Source organism: Mus pahari, chromosome 2 (genome assembly GCF_900095145.1).
Source record: "Mus pahari chromosome 2, PAHARI_EIJ_v1.1, whole genome shotgun sequence".
Classification (NCBI taxonomy): domain Eukaryota; kingdom Metazoa; phylum Chordata; class Mammalia; order Rodentia; family Muridae; genus Mus; species Mus pahari.
This window is the reverse complement of record NC_034591.1, coordinates 131,492,951-131,509,683: the sequence shown is the minus strand read 5'-3', so window position 1 is coordinate 131,509,683 and position 16,733 is coordinate 131,492,951. Positions and strand designations below refer to the sequence as shown.

General features: G+C 51.5%; 1 protein-coding gene across 1 annotated transcript in view; it reads right to left on the bottom strand.

Moving 5' to 3' along the window:
- Cand2 (cullin associated and neddylation dissociated 2 (putative)) overlaps positions 1 to 16,733 on the bottom strand; it is a 31,221-nt gene that overhangs the window by 4,962 nt on the left and 9,526 nt on the right. Inside the window, exons 5-13 of the mRNA XM_021190534.2 lie at positions 14,870 to 15,135; positions 13,165 to 13,270; positions 12,853 to 12,995; positions 10,776 to 11,068; positions 9,369 to 9,510; positions 7,530 to 9,032; positions 5,159 to 5,254; positions 2,913 to 3,082; positions 651 to 815 (exon numbers count right to left, since the gene is read on the bottom strand). Of these exons, the coding sequence (XP_021046193.1) occupies positions 651 to 815; positions 2,913 to 3,082; positions 5,159 to 5,254; positions 7,530 to 9,032; positions 9,369 to 9,510; positions 10,776 to 11,068; positions 12,853 to 12,995; positions 13,165 to 13,270; positions 14,870 to 15,135 (2,884 nt within the window). The remainder of the gene's footprint in view (positions 1 to 650; positions 816 to 2,912; positions 3,083 to 5,158; positions 5,255 to 7,529; positions 9,033 to 9,368; positions 9,511 to 10,775; positions 11,069 to 12,852; positions 12,996 to 13,164; positions 13,271 to 14,869; positions 15,136 to 16,733) is intronic.

Below are 16,733 nucleotides of genomic sequence, written 5' to 3'. Positions count from 1 at the left end.
TTTTTTTTAAAGATTTATTTATTTATTATATGTAAGTACACTGTAGCTGACTTCAGACACTCCAGAAGAGGGCATCAGATCTTGTTACAGATGGTTGTGAGCCACCATATGGTTGCTGGGATTTGAACTCGGGAACTTTGGAAGAGCAGTCGGTGCTCTTACCCACTGAGCCATCTTACCAGTCCAAAAATTTAAATTTTTAAATGTTGGTAACATTTAAAACAAATTAATGCAAAGCAAAAACAGCATAAGCCATGTCAACACTACAATAGCCTTGGACCTAGTGTGCCCAGAGTGTACACCCTAAGAGACATCCAAAACCTGGTTCCTTGTTCTTTTTTTAATCCAGAGTGCTGGGATTAAAGGCGTGCGCCACCACACCCGGCTCCTTGTTCTTTTTTTAAGACAGGGTTTTTCTGTGTAGCCCTGGCTGTCCTGGAACTCCCTCTGTAGACCAGGCTGGCCTACAAGTCAGAGATCCTCCTGCCTCTGCCTCATAGGTACTGCGACACCACCTGACTGGTTCCTTGTTCTTGACAGAAAGCACAGCTGCTTTCATGGGGTGCCAGGAGAAGGGGAGAACAGCAGGGCCCAATGTTGCCTGGTCCCTTGCTCTGAGCTGGGCTTGCATCTGGCATGGTGCTACCTACCCGGATGTCATAATGGTCCTTCAGCCCATCCTCCACGTGGTTCAAAAACTCGCACATGTCCAGCTGGCCCAGGCAGCTCTCCAGCAGCGAGTACATGCACTCGAAGGCAGCCTTCCTCACGTCCAGTCCATCATCTACAGTATGCTTGAAGGGCCCCATCTCCACCTGCAGGAAGGAAGGACAGAACATAGAAGGTTTGGAATACTCACCCCACCTGCTCAGCATTGCATCCTGGCCCCAAGTCACACTCCATGCACTCAAGCCTCAGGCCTCAACTCAGCCTGCAGCATCCTCTCTCTGGACTGTCACACCCGCTAAGCAGGAAGTGTCAGGTCCCGTGTGTGTGTGTGTGTGTGTGTGTGTGTGTGTAGGTAGGACCTCGTGCACACTGAGCACATGTTCTGTAACTGAGCTACTTTTGCCTGACAGACAACATCTTACTTGAGGACTAAAGACACCTCGGGAAGGTCTGGGCATATGGCTTAGACGGTAGGGTGCTTGCCTAGCACACACAAAGAGCCAGGTTTGATCTCTGGCACTGAATAAACATCATGATGTCTGTAACCCAGCACTTAGGAGGTGGAAGCAGGTCAGAGGCATTCTTAACCCAGACTACACAAGATTCTGGCTCAGGAAAAAATGAAAACCTTAGGAATAAGGTGCTACTATCAATTCTACTCAAGATCGCACTAAGGCTTAGAGAGGTAGACTAACATGCTGGAGGACACACAGCTGGTAAGTCGCAGAACCAGACTCAAAAAACCAAGTCCTCTGAAGCTTGTAATGGGTTTGAGCCTCAAAACCCAACTGAAGAGATTACACACACATTAAAAATAATGCCTTGTGGCTAGGCAGAGCTTCATGGAATGGCATCACCTGCCAAGCAATGCTGGTGTCCACAGGAACTGCAGGAGGCCTGTAGACACCCTGGTTTCAGCTCAGGGGACAGATATTAGACTTCTGGCTTCTAGAACTATATCTGATACCAGGCACAGTAGCTCACACCTTAGATCCCAGCACTCAAGAGGCAGAGGCAAGAGGATAAATCCCTGTGAGCTTAAGGGTCAGCCTAGTCTACAGAGTGAGTTCCAGGACAGCCAGGACTACACAGAGAGACCCTGTCTCAAAAAGAAAAAACAAAAACAAAAAACAAAAAACCTTCAAATGTCCTTCTTTCAGAATGTTGGGGTCTCCCAGCTCCTTGTTGCCGCCAAGCCTACCAAGAGGACCCCCGGATCTCCCAGAATGCAGCATCCTTGGACTGCCTATGCCAACAGACATTCGTCCCTGCCTCGATCCTTGGACCTGCCTACGATCGGAACGCTGCCGGCTACTTCAAAGACTTAGGAGGGGACTGGGGATCTTTCCATGTTATTTAAATGGAGTTCGATTATTAAACCTCGGAGCCTTGATCAGAAACTTGTCTAGGCTTTCATTTTCCTCTTGCACATTCCATCTCAGCCAGCCCGCCTCTCAGGATGAACCCAGACCGGATTAAAGTTGAGTTTTGTCAGAAACTCACATCAGAAAACTTTTTCAACCCCTCTCCAGAGCACTGCTTCCTCCTCAGACCTTCATGAGGTGACTTGAGGGTGACTTGGCTGTTACTCTCAACCCCTCTGTCCCTTCAGCTCTCTTCAACCTGACTCTCCTAACCACCTGGAGAGCCAGGCTGAGCACCTTGGTGGCAGAAGCCAAGTATGGGGTTATGAGTCCCAGGACTTGAGACCCTGGCCGAGTGACAACAGTTGCTGACACTGTAGTCCATCCAATTCCACATGCCTGACACCTGAGGTTTAGGAGGTTCCGCGTTTGGACTGTGGATTTTAAAACGCTTGCATTATTCAAAGAGATGTTTTGGGGAAGGAACCCAAGTCTAAATACAGAATACAGGTATGTCCAGTAAGCATTCCTCTTCATATGCCTGAAGGCAGTTTCAGGTAGCATTTGTAGGGTGCCTGCATCTTAAATAGGGCCTGTCACAGGGGGTGTCACATTTGGGGACTAGGATGTTCATGCTGAACATGAGCCACTAAGCATCAGGGCTGCCTCCCAGTGCTTAGGGCACAGCCTTGTGGTACATGCACGGTGACTGTCCTCACTTAGCTCCAGGGAAAACTGAAGCTAAGGGGGCACTGGATTGCCCAGTCTGGGCCCCTACTGGGGAGTGGAGAGGCATGGCATGACTAGGGCCATGTGGCTCTGAGGCACAGAAAGTTCAACAAGGGCCAGGCCATCCTAGGTGTCCACGCTGCCTCTTACCTCGCGGATGAGGTCCCGGCGGATCTTGGTCTCCTGGTAGAGGAGGGGCAGGATGTCATCCAGCAGGTCCCGGACCAGTGACGGTTTGTTGTGCACAGCTGAGTTGAAGAAGGTGAGTGTGGCCCTGCGCACGTTCAGGTCTGGGTCCTGCAGACTTTCCATGAACTCCGCTGCAGAGCGACAAGACAAAGGACATAGAAGCAGGACACAAAGCCACCTCCAAGCTGTTCCTGGTGACCTGGGCACTGCGAGTTATGCAGAACGAAGGGCAGACATGACCCAAACATCTACCTTAAGCCAGACACAATGCCCTCACAGTCCACGTAAGAATGCCTAGCTTCCCACTGACTGGGTTCTGGCAGCCGTGACCTCCTCCAGGGCTTTCAGGAGGGAGCCATGACGGCAGCTGTGAAGCCCAGGGCTGAGAGCTGGCACAGAGGACGGGTCTGCTCTCTGACAGGGCCTCGCTGACTAGCACCAGGTCTGGGCTCTTCCTGCTCTAGCCTCTTGTGTGCAGGATAACAAGTGAAGGCCACCCACAGGACCAGGTCTGAAGCGCCAACCCAACACGGTTGCTCCGAGGATTAGTGCTGAGGGTGGAATCCAGGGCCTCGCACATGCTGACATCCATGCTGCCACTGAGCAGGGACATCCGTGCTGCCACTGAGCAGGGACATCCATGCTACCACTGAGCAGCGTCCTCAGCTAGAAGAATAAGACACAGAAACTTGAGTCTTCATTGCAATCACGGGACCAGAGTGACCATCAGCACCACAGGGTGTGCTACTGTCACGTGACGCCTATTTCCCTGCACTGGGAAGAACTGCAGTCTTCAAGCAGATCAGGACTCAACCACACTGGGAGCTAGGGCCCTTCCCACAGTGTATGTTGGCTCTTAGAGTCCTGATTCTGTAAGGACACAACCTAGGAATAGGACAAGTCTGAACCCCCTCTTGGGACTCAGTTTCCCCATTTGTAAAATGGGACCAGTGTTCTTTATCAGGCTGAGACTATTAGAATTAACTGATGAGTTTTATCAAAGGGCATCTCATGGTGTCCATCCTAGGGAGCTCAGAACTGAGGATCGAGCATGCTAAAGGTGGTGGTACATGCCTGTAATCCCAGTACTTGGGAGATAAAGGCAAGATCAGGAATTCAGGGTCATCCTCAGCTATATAGAGTGAGTTTGAGTCCAGCCTGGGCTACACAGATTCTATCTCTAAAAACAAACCAGCTTTGGAGACTGGAGAGATGGGTCAGCAATTAAGAGCACTGACTGCTCTTGCAGATGACCCGAGTTTGGTTCCCAGCACCCACATGGTAGCTCATAGTCATCTATAACTCCAGTTCCAGTGGATCCAGTGTCTTCTGATCTCTATAGGCACTAGGAACACATATAGTGCACAAACATGATCAAGTGAAACACTTATACACATACACATACACATACACACACACACACACACACACACACACACACACACACACCAACTAATAAAAAAAAAAAAAATCAAAGAACAAAAACACTAAACTATGAAGTAAAACCAAGACACCACTGTTGGGCCCCTGGACATGCAACCACAGCAACTCATCAAGGCTAGAAATCTGCCTATGGCCATCCGGGTCAGTCCAGACTGCGAAAGGATCCAGTTTCCAATTCACTGCTCTTTGGTCCTGGTCCGGCAGAGTGCCTTTGCATGCGTCAGCACCCCATTTTATAATTGAGATTGAAGTGGCCTGCCCACACTTCTAAGTCAGTATTCAAAGCCAAAGGCTGGCCAACTCCAGTCTCCCTCTACGTTCCGTAGGACTGCCTTCATTGAGAAGAGGGCTGAGATTCCGGTGTGGCCCCCTGAGAAGATGCTGGCACTGGGCTTTGAAGGCAGGAAGTCTGGTCCTGCAGGAGGCTTCAAGGGAGGGCCTAGCCTAGCCCATGAAGGCTCCTCCAGCTAAGGCCCCCTCAGACTTGGTCAAGTCGGTGCTTGCCAGCTTGTTTTCATCCTCAGAGCCTATCCTACCCTATTAGCTGTTTCCAAGAGAATGTTCTTCAGAAATGTCTCCTAACTATTTGACAGATAAGGAAGCAAAACTCATCAGTAAGGGGCACGTGAAACCCACCAGAGCCTTGGTGGTGACATGAGGGTTTGAAGGCACATTTCCTCATTCGAGAGACTGACTCCTTTGATTAATTTGTATGATGTGCTAGCCATGCTCCAGACCCAGGGTGAGGTACTCGTTGCACCTACCAATGAAGCTCTTCAGGAGAGGGTCGATGGAGTGAGGTTGGTCGGAGATGAGGAACTTGACTGCAGTGATGACCGTGCTCCGGGTGTATGGCTGACCTGCAAGACAAGAGGTGACAGTGTGGGGCAGGGGACCACCTATAGACCCAGCAAAACACAGTACACCCTCTCCCTTCTTGTGGAACAACCCCTCCCAGGAATTATTGATTATTATAGTAATTATTACAATAATTATTGATTATTATAATTATGTGATTATTCCCCATGGCAGCCTTGAATCTGCCCAGTTCTTCCTCCTGCTGCTAGAAGAGTTAAGTGGCTGGGTCTTGGCAGGTCCAAATAGAACACTAGGACCTCAGAGAAAGTTCTACCCTCAGACTGAGACTACACTGCATTTTCAGCATCCTCTCCATTCAAACTCCGTAGTTGCAAAATGTTAATTAAAATAATGAAGCTGGTGTGGTAGTGCGAACCTGTCATCCCAAGGTCCCAGGAGTATCTTCAGGAGCTGGAAGTCAGCCTGGGCTACAGAGTGAGTACCTGTCTCAAAAACAAACAAAACTTTGAACGACTATTGGCCTGCGTTTTACACAGGAAGGCCAGGTTCACGTACATTTAAGGCCACAGAGAAGAGGCCAGGGGGGCTTTTGGCAGGCTGGCGGCCAATGGGATCCCCCAGAACTCAGGTCTCCAAGCACAATGTCATGAAGGATGCACTTCATTTCACCTTGTTACTGACTTTACAGAAGCTGGAGAAAGGCGGGGCTCACCCAGATCCCTAAGGATGGAGGGGTCATGCCAGGACATAGTCCTCACCGAGACACCAGCTGTGCATCTTTGGGACTGGGGCCCAGCAGACAGAGGTAGGCTGCAGAAGGGGAGCCTTGATGGTTACGTTTGCCTTTGGTTCCAGCCTGACTGCGTCCTAACCCGCTAAGGTGTGAACTAGCCACTGTGCAGGTTCCTGCTGCCATGACTGCTCACACCAGGCCTTCCCATCTACAGCTGACTGCTCCCTCTAAGCGGGGCCCTCGCTAAAGTTGCTTCTATAGGTATTTTGTCACAGCAGTCATGACTGTAGCAGATTATGAAAATGACATCAGATGGCTTTATTTCTATGATGTTTTTAAAAGCAGGGTTTCTCTATGTTGCCATGGAACTCAGTATGTAGCCCAGGTTGGTCTGTATTTCAGAGTTCCTCCTGAGAGCCGAGATTAAGGTGTACACCACAACACCCAGCTCTATGTCACCTCTGATTTGTGTGAGACAGCAGGAATGGAACCCAGGGCCTCATGTGTCAGAAGCAGTCTACCACCAAGCAGCAGTCCTTATTTATTTATTTATTTATTTAGAGTCTCACTAAATTGCACAGGAAGGCCTTCAATATCTCTAAGCAGGTAGACTTTGAAGTAATCCTTCTGCCTCCTAGTTATATACTTCCAGTCCTGTATGCCTAATGCCATCTTTAAATTGTACTTTTACCCCTTAGTATCTTCAGAGGACAGGATCCAGGATCTCTTTGTATACTAAGTCCTTCCACAAAATAGCATGATGTTTACACAGAACCTATACACGTATTTCAGTCTTTATGTTATTTACATTAAACATGTCATCACTAGTTAAGTCTATATTGTTTAGGGAGAAAAGGGCTTGCAAGATGGTTCTTGCTGTAAAAGTAGTTATCACCAAGCCTGGTGACCTGAGTGCAAGTCCTTGGGATCCATATGACAGTTGGAGAGACCCGACATCCATAAGTTGTCTTACAACCTCTATATGCATGCCATGGCAAACACACACACAGAAGGAAATAAAGACAAGAAAAGTTTTCACATGTTAAGTACAGACAATATTTTCTTGGGTTATTTTTGATCCAAGTGAGTTGAACCTATGATGTAGTCCCCTTCAGTGAAAGGTCTGATTGAAACAGGGACACATCAAAAACCCTGTCCTCTTGGACGGGAGAGATGGCTAAGCAATTAAAAGCACTGGCCACTCTTGCAGTGGACCTAGGCTTATTTATAAGTACCCACATGGCAGCTCACAGCTGTCTGTAACCACAGTTCCAGGGCATCTGATACTTTTTTCTGGCCTCCGAGGGCATCGCCTGTATACAGTAAACATACATCTATGCAGGTAAAACACCCACATACATAAAATAAAAAATTGAAGAACCCCGCAAAAAACAAACAAAGCCAAAAAGACCTTGCCCTCCACCCCAGGGACCACCAGGAGAATCCTGTACAGGTGGGAAGCACTGTTCGTTTGACTGGCTTCTTCTCCTTGACTAACACACATGACTCTCATCTCCAGTGTGGATGCTTGGGGACCAAGAACCCGCCTTGTGCTCAGCCAGCCCGGGCCACTGTACTCTTACCTGCGGCGAGCTGCTTCCGGAATCGAGGCAGGAGGTAGGGAGGGTTCACAAACACTAGCTTCCCGATGCACTCCGCCACCACACACCGAGTGCCTTCCTCAGGGCTCTCACAGCGCTGGAAGAGCAGTGCCCACACGTCCTCAACATAGGGCTTCAGGCTGTCAGGCTGCGCAGCCCCCAGGGCCTCTCTGAGTGCATGTAGCAGCAGGTACTGTCGCCGGGGCTGGGCCTCAATTTGTGCCAGCAAGAAGGGCAGGAAGTCAGGCAGGTTGCCAGCACCCACACGGCCCAGGGCGTATGCGGCTGCAGCTCTTACGTCCTCACTGGGAGACCCCAGGGCTTCCAGAAGCACGGTCTTTAGTTCCCTCTGGGGGCCTGGCCCAGCCACCTGGCCCACCTCGGCCAGTGACAGGAATGCCAAGACTTTGACCCCCGTGCTTGAGTGGGGAGACTTGGCATCACAGACCAGGCGGCTGGCAGTACCTGCGGCCTCCTGGGGGCAGGCAGCTGAGAGGGCAGCTACACACCGGGCCAGCGAGTGGAACACCTGCTTGTGCAGGCCGGGTCCTCCGTCCCCAACCTGGTTATAAACAGGAGCAGTGAGCAGGCTAATGAGCTCCGAGTACTCCACACACGGAGGGCGAGTTCCCACCAGTGCCTGCAGGAAGCCTTCAGTGGCTGCCAGCACCCCGGCAGGCAGTAAGGGTGAGTGCAGTAACTGCAGCAGCTCCTCCAGCACAGGGCCACTGACCTCAACCAGAGAGGTGGGCTGTGTCTGGGTCACTGTGGTAAGGAAGTCAACAGCCAGCTGGGCCACATGCATGTCATTCTCGCTGACCAGAGCAGGCAGCTCGGCTAGCACCGTCCTTACGGCAGGTGGGGGCAGGCCAAGGCCCTGACTCTGAGCCAGGGCATCCAGGGCAGCCAGTGTGGCCAGCCGCAGGGCCCGCTGATTCTTGCGCAGAAATGAAGCCAGGATGGGCAGTGCCTCGGCCAGGATGGGCTGCAGGTCAAGTCGCAGTGGGGACACAGCCACCAGGGTCAGGGCCTTGACAGCAGGCAGCCGGGTGATCTCATTCCTTAGGCGATCCAGGAGAAGCACAAGTGTGGGTTCTAGGTCATCCCCAAGTCGATCACCAAGGTGACCCACAAGATGGCCCACACAAGAGATGGCCCGTTCCTTCACCTCCTGGTCCAGGTCAGTGGCTCGGAGTCGTGCTAGGGTAGCTGTGGACATCTCTCCGACATATGGCTCAGGGTCCAGCAGCCGAGGCCTATCCAGTGGCCACAGGGTCCGCACCAGCTCCTGGAGCACCAGTAAGGCCTCAGCTGCCACCTTGTAGAAAGGGTCGGCCACACAGGCCATCACAGGTGGTAGGAGGGTGGGCAAGTGTGGGTGGAAGGCCTCAGCCGGCTCTGTGCCCAGAAGCCCCTGCAGGAAGGCCAGGGCATCCATCCGTATGGTGGAGGAGCTGGAGTAGTCAGCCAGTGAAAAGACAATGCCTGCAGGTGGGAACCAAGGTTAGGAGCTCTTCAGCCTGGCTCAGTCTGGGGCTGTAATGACCAATGTATCTGTACTGAACCAAGCATCCAAAGCTCCCAGAAGCCACCAGAGCTGAGGGAAAAAAGGCCAGAACTCATCTGAAGTTAAAAGCAGCCTTGCTCTCCCTGTGGTCATGGGGTAGAGAGGCACAACACATGACCACCATGAGCCATCATCACACAGGACAAGCCCAGGAATCCTGCTGGGCTCTCAGGGATTGAAGGTTCAATATAGGGTAGGGGTCTGTATTCTAGGAGAGGCCCAAAGAGAAGAGAGTCAGCTGAAGCCCAGCGTACCTGACACCAACACAGCCATGTGCTCTGCCAGGCTGCCAGGGAGGACACCTGCCAGCTCCGTGAAGAGGTTGAAGCAGCCTTGGCGGGTACGAACGTTCCGGTCTTTAAGTTGTCGCTGCAGGGCTTTTATCACTAGGGGCACCTGTGAGCAGGTGGGGAGATCAGGAACCAGCAAGGAAGCCATGGGAGGATTCCAACACAGGCAGGACGCCTTAGTGCCCATCAGTCCCTACTTGTCACCTGATTCAGACTCTGCAGACACAGTGACTGCTACCTCCATCTTATACATGTGCACAAGGAACTGGCTCAAGGTGACCCAGCAGTCTGGCTGTCACCTCTATCTCTACGAAGGGACAGCAGAAGCTTAGTGTCTTCAGCGCATGGCCCTTTCTTTACCTACACTCTCCCCAGATAGTCCTGAATCCAGTGGCACGGGTTCCACCCTGATCCAGTTTGCACATTTCCTGCCCACCTAAGAGGTTCAACCTAGGCATCTGCTATCGTCTACATAAAGTTTGTGTCCCACAAGGACTCATGTATTGGAAGCTTGGCCCCCAGTGTGGTGGTGGAACTCAGAAGAGGAGGGACCTTTAAAAGGTGGCATTATCTGGAAGTCACTAAAAAGGATGGACTGCTTCTATTGGACAGGTTTAATATAAAATGGGGGCTTAGTCCTCATCATTCTGGCTTTGTGTCTTACCATGGGCTCTCTCTTTTGTATATTCATGCTATCTGCAAAGATGTCACACAGCTAGGGCAGGCCACACCAGGGCACGGACCATGATTTTTAGACTCTGTTTCAAACCTGAGCTAATTAAGCTTCTTTTCTTAGTAGGGACCCAACCTTTGGTGTTTTATTTATTATACTAACAGCCAACGAGGACTTCAACCATAAATGTACAAAGATGCAGATGTCCCCTCCTCCTCAGTGTCCCCAATCGCAGGAAGCCAAGAAGTCAACTGATCCCTGCCTCTCCCAGACATAAGCAACCAATTACCAGCAAGATCACGCTGTTCAATCCAGCCCACTTCTCAATGACCATCCCTTTCAATCCCTCCGCTTTCTCTGGGTCAAAGGCACCATCGCTTGTCACCTGACACAGCTGCAATGTCCTCCTGTTGGTCCCCAGCCATGACTCTTGTCCTGTCACAATCCATTCCCCACCCAGCAGCCAGAAGTGGTTTTAAAGTAAGCAAACAAAGGTCTCCTCACTCCTGCAAGCCCTAGTTGTGCTGCTGCTGCCCGTGTCCGAACCTGCACCACGCAGACCAAGGATGACGCAGGGCTCCATCTGAACACCCAGGCTGGGCACAGAGAGGTGCTCACACCACATCCCTCAGCAAGTGAAGAGATGGGGTCGAAAAGGAAGAACAGAAAGAGGGAGAGTGGGTAAGGACACAGTCTACCTGTGCTCGTAGCATATTGAGGTTTCTGCCAGTCTGGGTGGGCTCCTCCACAGCCTCCAGCCAGCCTTTAGGGGGCCGTGTATGTCGCAGCAACATGACATAAGCCCCAAAGATGTCTGCCTTGACGTTCTCCTCCCGCTCCTTGAAGCGGCGGATGAGCGCAGGTGCCAGAGTGCAGTGGAAGTCAGGCAGGAGGTCGGGTCGAGAGCTGATGAGGGCTGCCATGCACTTGGCCGCAGCTCGGCGCACCTTCCAGCTCATGTCGTCATCGTCACTGTATTCCTCCTCACTCTCTGGGGAGGAGGAAGACACACAGAGCTGTGTCCCAGCTCAGGGAAGGAGACAGTGGAAGCCCCACCCTGGGCTTCACACCCTGATGATCCGTATTCAGCCCACTGGGAATGCTGCCACCCTAGTGAACACCTGTGGCACGCGCAGGATGGTACCCACGGCTTTGATCCACAATCTCTCCTATGGGCAAGGACCATTCCACCTCACAGAGAAGAAAACTGGGACCAAGAGACAGTAAGTGGCTTGATCCACTGTACAATTGTCTGCACTTGAGCCACAGCCTGTAGTCAGATCCTTGTCTGACTATATCAAGGATGGAATGGGCTGGTATGCTGACGCAGGCCTGTAAATCCCAGTCCTGGAGAGGTAGGCTGGAGGGTCGTGAATTCAAGGCCAGCCTGGAATAGTGAAACATTGCCCTCTTCCAAAATAGAATGACATGGCCTCAAAGTTTGCAGTGGACACATAGAGCTTTCTGGGGCTCAGACACATCCTCTGGGTCAGGTCTGGCCCTTTCATGTACTGGGATTTCCAAAGAGAAAGGCAGACTTCTGTGCCCTCAGTGCTAACCCATTCCCCGTCAGATCTCAAAGGTGTTCAGAGAGACAAACATCAAAGAAAAAATAGGTGCGTGAGGCCCTCTGCTGACAGGCCTGAGAGTCAGCAGATAAACAACTCCACTAGAACAAAGGGACTACTGGCCCATTGTACAGATGCCAAGGCCAAAGTTCAGAGAGCGTGAGAGACCACCTCAGGGAACATAGGAAAACGCAGTGCAGAGATTCACTCCATCTATCTTACTAGGGGAGAACGTAAGAACCCGAGGTGACAAGGAGCAGCTCTGCATCCTGTATCTGAGACCAGGTGTTCCTACTGTACCACTCTGCTGACAACTAAGGCTTGAATGGCAAAGAAATCTGGACCAGCAACAATGGACCATGTGTTCACAGCTCAGCACACATCTCCTTTAATAGACCCTGTGCCACCCCTCAAGAAATAGCCTTAGCCCGCTATCACTGGCAAGAGAATCTCCCACTCTTAGCTCAGCATTCAAGGCCCCAGGATGCCTGTCTGATTTTGTTTCAGGTCCCTAGTCTCCATGTGCACCCCACTGGTAGGAATCTGAGTGATGGAGAGGCCCTCAAGCCATAAGGGAAGAAGCCACTGAGGCCCCATCTGGACTTGTCTCCTCCAAGTGCCCACCACTCTCCCTCTAGCTTTGGTGCCAGGCTAAAAGTATTATGTTGAAAACCATTTATAAAAATGGTAGCTTAAAGGTAGAGTCTATCAGAGCTCACCCAAGTCCTAGCTAAGTCACTTCTGGATGTTTCCTTGGTTCCTTGTCTGAAATACGAGTATGATCCCCCTAGGTTTTAGGGTCACTATGAGGAATATGAGGGAAGACCTTAGAATACCAGTGGATACTCAGGAAGTGACGATTAGAGTTGTCCCTTGGGACCTGTGCCAGCCTGGATGCCAGCATCTGAGGGTAGTCACATATACCCTACACACTCCATTCCCAGCCTTAAGTCACCACTAAATATTTATAACACCTGACAGAGCATAAACATCCCAACGCCAGCTGTCACATCACCTTGATGTGCGGAATACAGCCTAACTTCTTTCCCAGGTGTTTTTGGTCCAGGCTGTTTAACAGGGCAGCAGGAGGATGACGGCGTTGCCTTCCCTACAGCTAGAGAAGAGCAGCAGCCAGCCAGGCAGGCCTGCGGTAGCCCCTTCTCTGGCCGCTGTGCCCTGCTCTCCCTCAAGCAGGCTGTCCACCTACCTTGCTCACTGAATTCACTGTCTTCAGTCTCCATCTGCTCATCGTCATCGTCACTGTCATGGTTGTAGTTGGGGTCATGCTTCATGTACTGCAAGCAGAGGCTGGTCACATTGGGGACGTGAGGGTCCATCTCCTTGGGGCACCTGAGGGGCAAGGAGGGGAGGCCTCACTGGAACTCAGCGTGGAAGAGCAGGGGTGGGGCCCCAAAACAAGTCAAGAGATGTCACCCCATCCCTGCCAACTTCCCATGGAGCTGCCCTGCCTTCTGTCTGGCGCCCCCTGCCTTCTGTCTGGTGCAACTGCCACACTTACTTTCTTAGGAAGGCCTCAAAGGCCTGGAGGCAGGACTCTCTTAGCTCATCATCATCCAGGTTGCAGAACTCCTCCACCATGGGCACCAGGCGGTCCAGGTGGGCCCCTGCAGAGTCAAAGAGTCACTAAAGAAGCCAACCTTCCCTCAGTCACCAGCTTAGCCTCAGCCCAACCTTGCCTTTGCAGGGCTGGTTCAACTTAGAAGCTTTAGAGGCAAGCTGACTGGGGTGTAGCTTGGTTGCTATGTTATGGGGTTCTGGGCCACTTGCAAAGGTGTCCTGACTTGATTTACAGACGGTGATAGCGTGGGAACCAATGAACAATGCAGGTAGAGCTAAGCTCTGGGCCCTGCGGATTGGGCATATGCGGTTGAGGCACAGTCAGGAATGTGCCTTATTCGTACACTAGGGTGTGAGCTGCAGATGGGAGAGCAAGAGGGTCCTATGCCTGGGCCCCACCCACCACTTTTTAGTGACTGTCAGCCTTAAAATTATTTTCATTGCTACGTCATAACTGTCACGTTGCTAGGAATGAATCATAATGTAAATGTTTGTTTTCCAATGATCTTAAGTGACCCCTGTGAAAGAGTCATTTGACCTCCAAAGGAGTCTCAACCCACAGGCTTTAGAGGACCTATTAGTCCTCTTCCAGCCATACCCTACCCACTGTGCAAGAAGGGAATGCTAAGCTGGAAAGTCTCAACATCCCTTCTAAATGTATTTATTTATTTATTTGTGGGTATGTGTGTGTGTGCGTGCACATAAGTTGTCTGCAGAGACCAGAAGAGGGTGTCAGATCTGTTGGAACTGAAATTATAGGCATTTGTTGGCAGCCTGATACTGCTGTTAGAATCTGAACTCTGGTCCTCATATGCTGCAAACACACTTAACCACTGAGCCATCTCCCCAGCCCTAGACAGTCCTTTATAAACTTTCTTGGATCCTTGGGACCTCAGTTTCCTGCCCAACTAAACATGAGCCCTAGAGGGTAGCCAGGAGTAGCTGGTAAAGTCCAGTGGCTCACCAGGATTTAGGACTGACTTATACTACCTCCCTCCACACACAGTCTTGTTCTAATTTGCAACACCTAAGTTGTCTATGGCTAACAGTATACCTGATAAAGCCTGACGTGGTGATCTGAGGAGAGGCAGAGATGGAAATGAGAGGATGGTGGGAATGCTGAGTGGGTTTCTTTTTTTTTCTTTGAAATGTTATGTCCATTGGTATTTTGCCTGCATGTATGTCTGTGTGAGGGTGTCTGGAGCTGAAATTACAGACAGCTGTGAGCTGCCATGTAGTTGCTGGAAATTAAACCTGGGTTCTCTGAAAGAACAGCTGGTGTTCCCAACCACTGAGCCATCTCTCCAGCCTAATGATGAATGTTTTGACTATGATGTGAGCTCACAACTGTATGCTGGTGTGTACTTTAAACAGTGTGGCTTCTGTATTCTCAGTAAAAGCTGAAAGATTCCAAACCTGGCTCACAGGTTAAGGTGTGCCTGTCAAAGCAGAAGGCTGGAACACATTCTGAATCAGGGTTTGATACCATGGCTCGCAAGGACTACCCTAAGCCTCCAGGCCACAGAAGTCAGTCCCAGGAGACCACACGAGAGGCAGGAGACTCAGAAAAGGAAAGCCAGCTTAGGCTCCTGCTAGGAGCATATCCTCTACCCCCACCCACCAGCCCCTTAGCCCTGCCCCCTCACCCAGGCGATGGCCTGCCTGACGGCCCACACTGCCCAAGCACTGGATCAGGGTTCGAATGGCTGCTGGGCTGGCGGGTGCCCGTGGCCCAGGCAGCCGGTCCACCAGGTGATCAGCAAGCTCCACGAAGAGGTCGGTGCTGCAGGCGGCTGCCAGATGACCAAGTGCGACAACGGTGCGCTTGCGCACAGCCAGGCGCGGGCTGCTCAGCTGGGGCAATAGGCAGTGCAGCAGGCTTGCATGGAAGGTGCCCAGTGGGGCACCTAGCCTGGGGACAGGATGGGAGGGAATGTCAGGCCAGGCACTGCACTCAGGCAGTCAGGATCTGTATCCCCAGCCTCTCTGTACCTCTTACTCATGATATTGGAAAGTGAGAAGGCAGCTCTCCAATTGTGGGGAGTGACTCAACTGCTTATTATAGGGAAGCCAGTGGAACGAGACTGCCTTCTGAAGGCTCTGAAGTCAATAATCCAAGTTCATGACCTGAGCCCAGGTGTCCAATCTCTCAGCTCAGGGAGGATGTTCTGAACTCTATACCCATCCCTGCAAGTCTATCCTCCTTATTGAGACTCAAGGGGAATAAAACCCAATAAACCTGATCCTGCAGTGGCTCCCCAGTGTCCTCTTGCTAAGCTGAGCTTTGAATGCAGCCCTCATATAGTCTCTCCATGGGTGGAACCAGCTTTCGGTGGCCCCAGCTCCTCTCCCACAGTCAAACAGCTCTGGGTGACTCTGACCCCGGTGTCCTAAGGCTGTTCTCTTCCTGCTCTGCTGCCCTCCATGACCTCACTCTTCTGGGTCCAGCCCGCTCTGCTGCAGCCTTTACTTACTAATTCATCTACTGTGTCACAGGTTCTATGCTGGAAGTCGGGCCATAAGGACAGACTCTGGCCCTTGAAGCCTATGATTGAGGGGTGCCTCCCAAGCTCCACAAACTCAGCATATCACCTTCTACTGTACCCCTCTGCTCCTGGAGCACCCCCACCCCAATCCTCTCATCTCCTGGTTCCTAAAACAGACTTGTAGGGTCATCCTCTAGTCTCACCACCCCAGATCCTGGGAAGTCCACCTCTTCAGACAACTCATGGAAGCCAAACCAGGCTTAGGGGCACAGGCCTATAATCCCACCTGCTAGGAAGGCTAAGGCGGAAGGATTACAGGTTTAAGGCCAATTTGGGTTACAGAGTGAGCTTAAGGCCTGCCTGAGCAACTCTGAGAGATGGAGTCTCAAAAATAAAACATGACGCTGGGCGTGGTGGCGCACACCTTTAATCTCAGCAGTCGGGAGGCAGAGGCAGGTGAATCTCTGAGTTCGAGGCCAGCCTGGTCTACAGCTTGAGTTCTAGGATAGCCAGAGCTACACAGAGAACCCCTGCCTCGAAAAAAACAAAACAAACAAACAAACAAACAAAAAAGACAAGGGTTAGAGACATAGCTCAGTGGTAGAACCTTGGGTCCAATCCTACCACAAATGTAAAAACAAAGATACCCCTATCCAGCCCTGCTTGTCCAGACTACAGAAGGAAAAAGCAAAGGAAGACAGGGCTGTGTCCTGGGCTCTTGTCCAGCCCTCCGGCCTCACTGCTGCACACCAGCTTCCACAATCAGCTCACCACGCACAAGCCTCGGGCTCAAGTCTGTTAGGACCCATAGCAGAGACTGCTTTGGTCACAGTCACGTGCTGCTGACACTGTATTAGGTCCCAGACTAAGCCCTGTATGCTGCATACATATTCATCAATGGCCCCTCCTCCTGGAGGGCCACTCCTTCCTCCAAATACAAGAGCCCTCCCCCACCCCGCCACCCTGGATCAGAGACGCCTGATGACAAGAGTCCCCCCCCACCCCGCCACCCTGGATCAGAGAC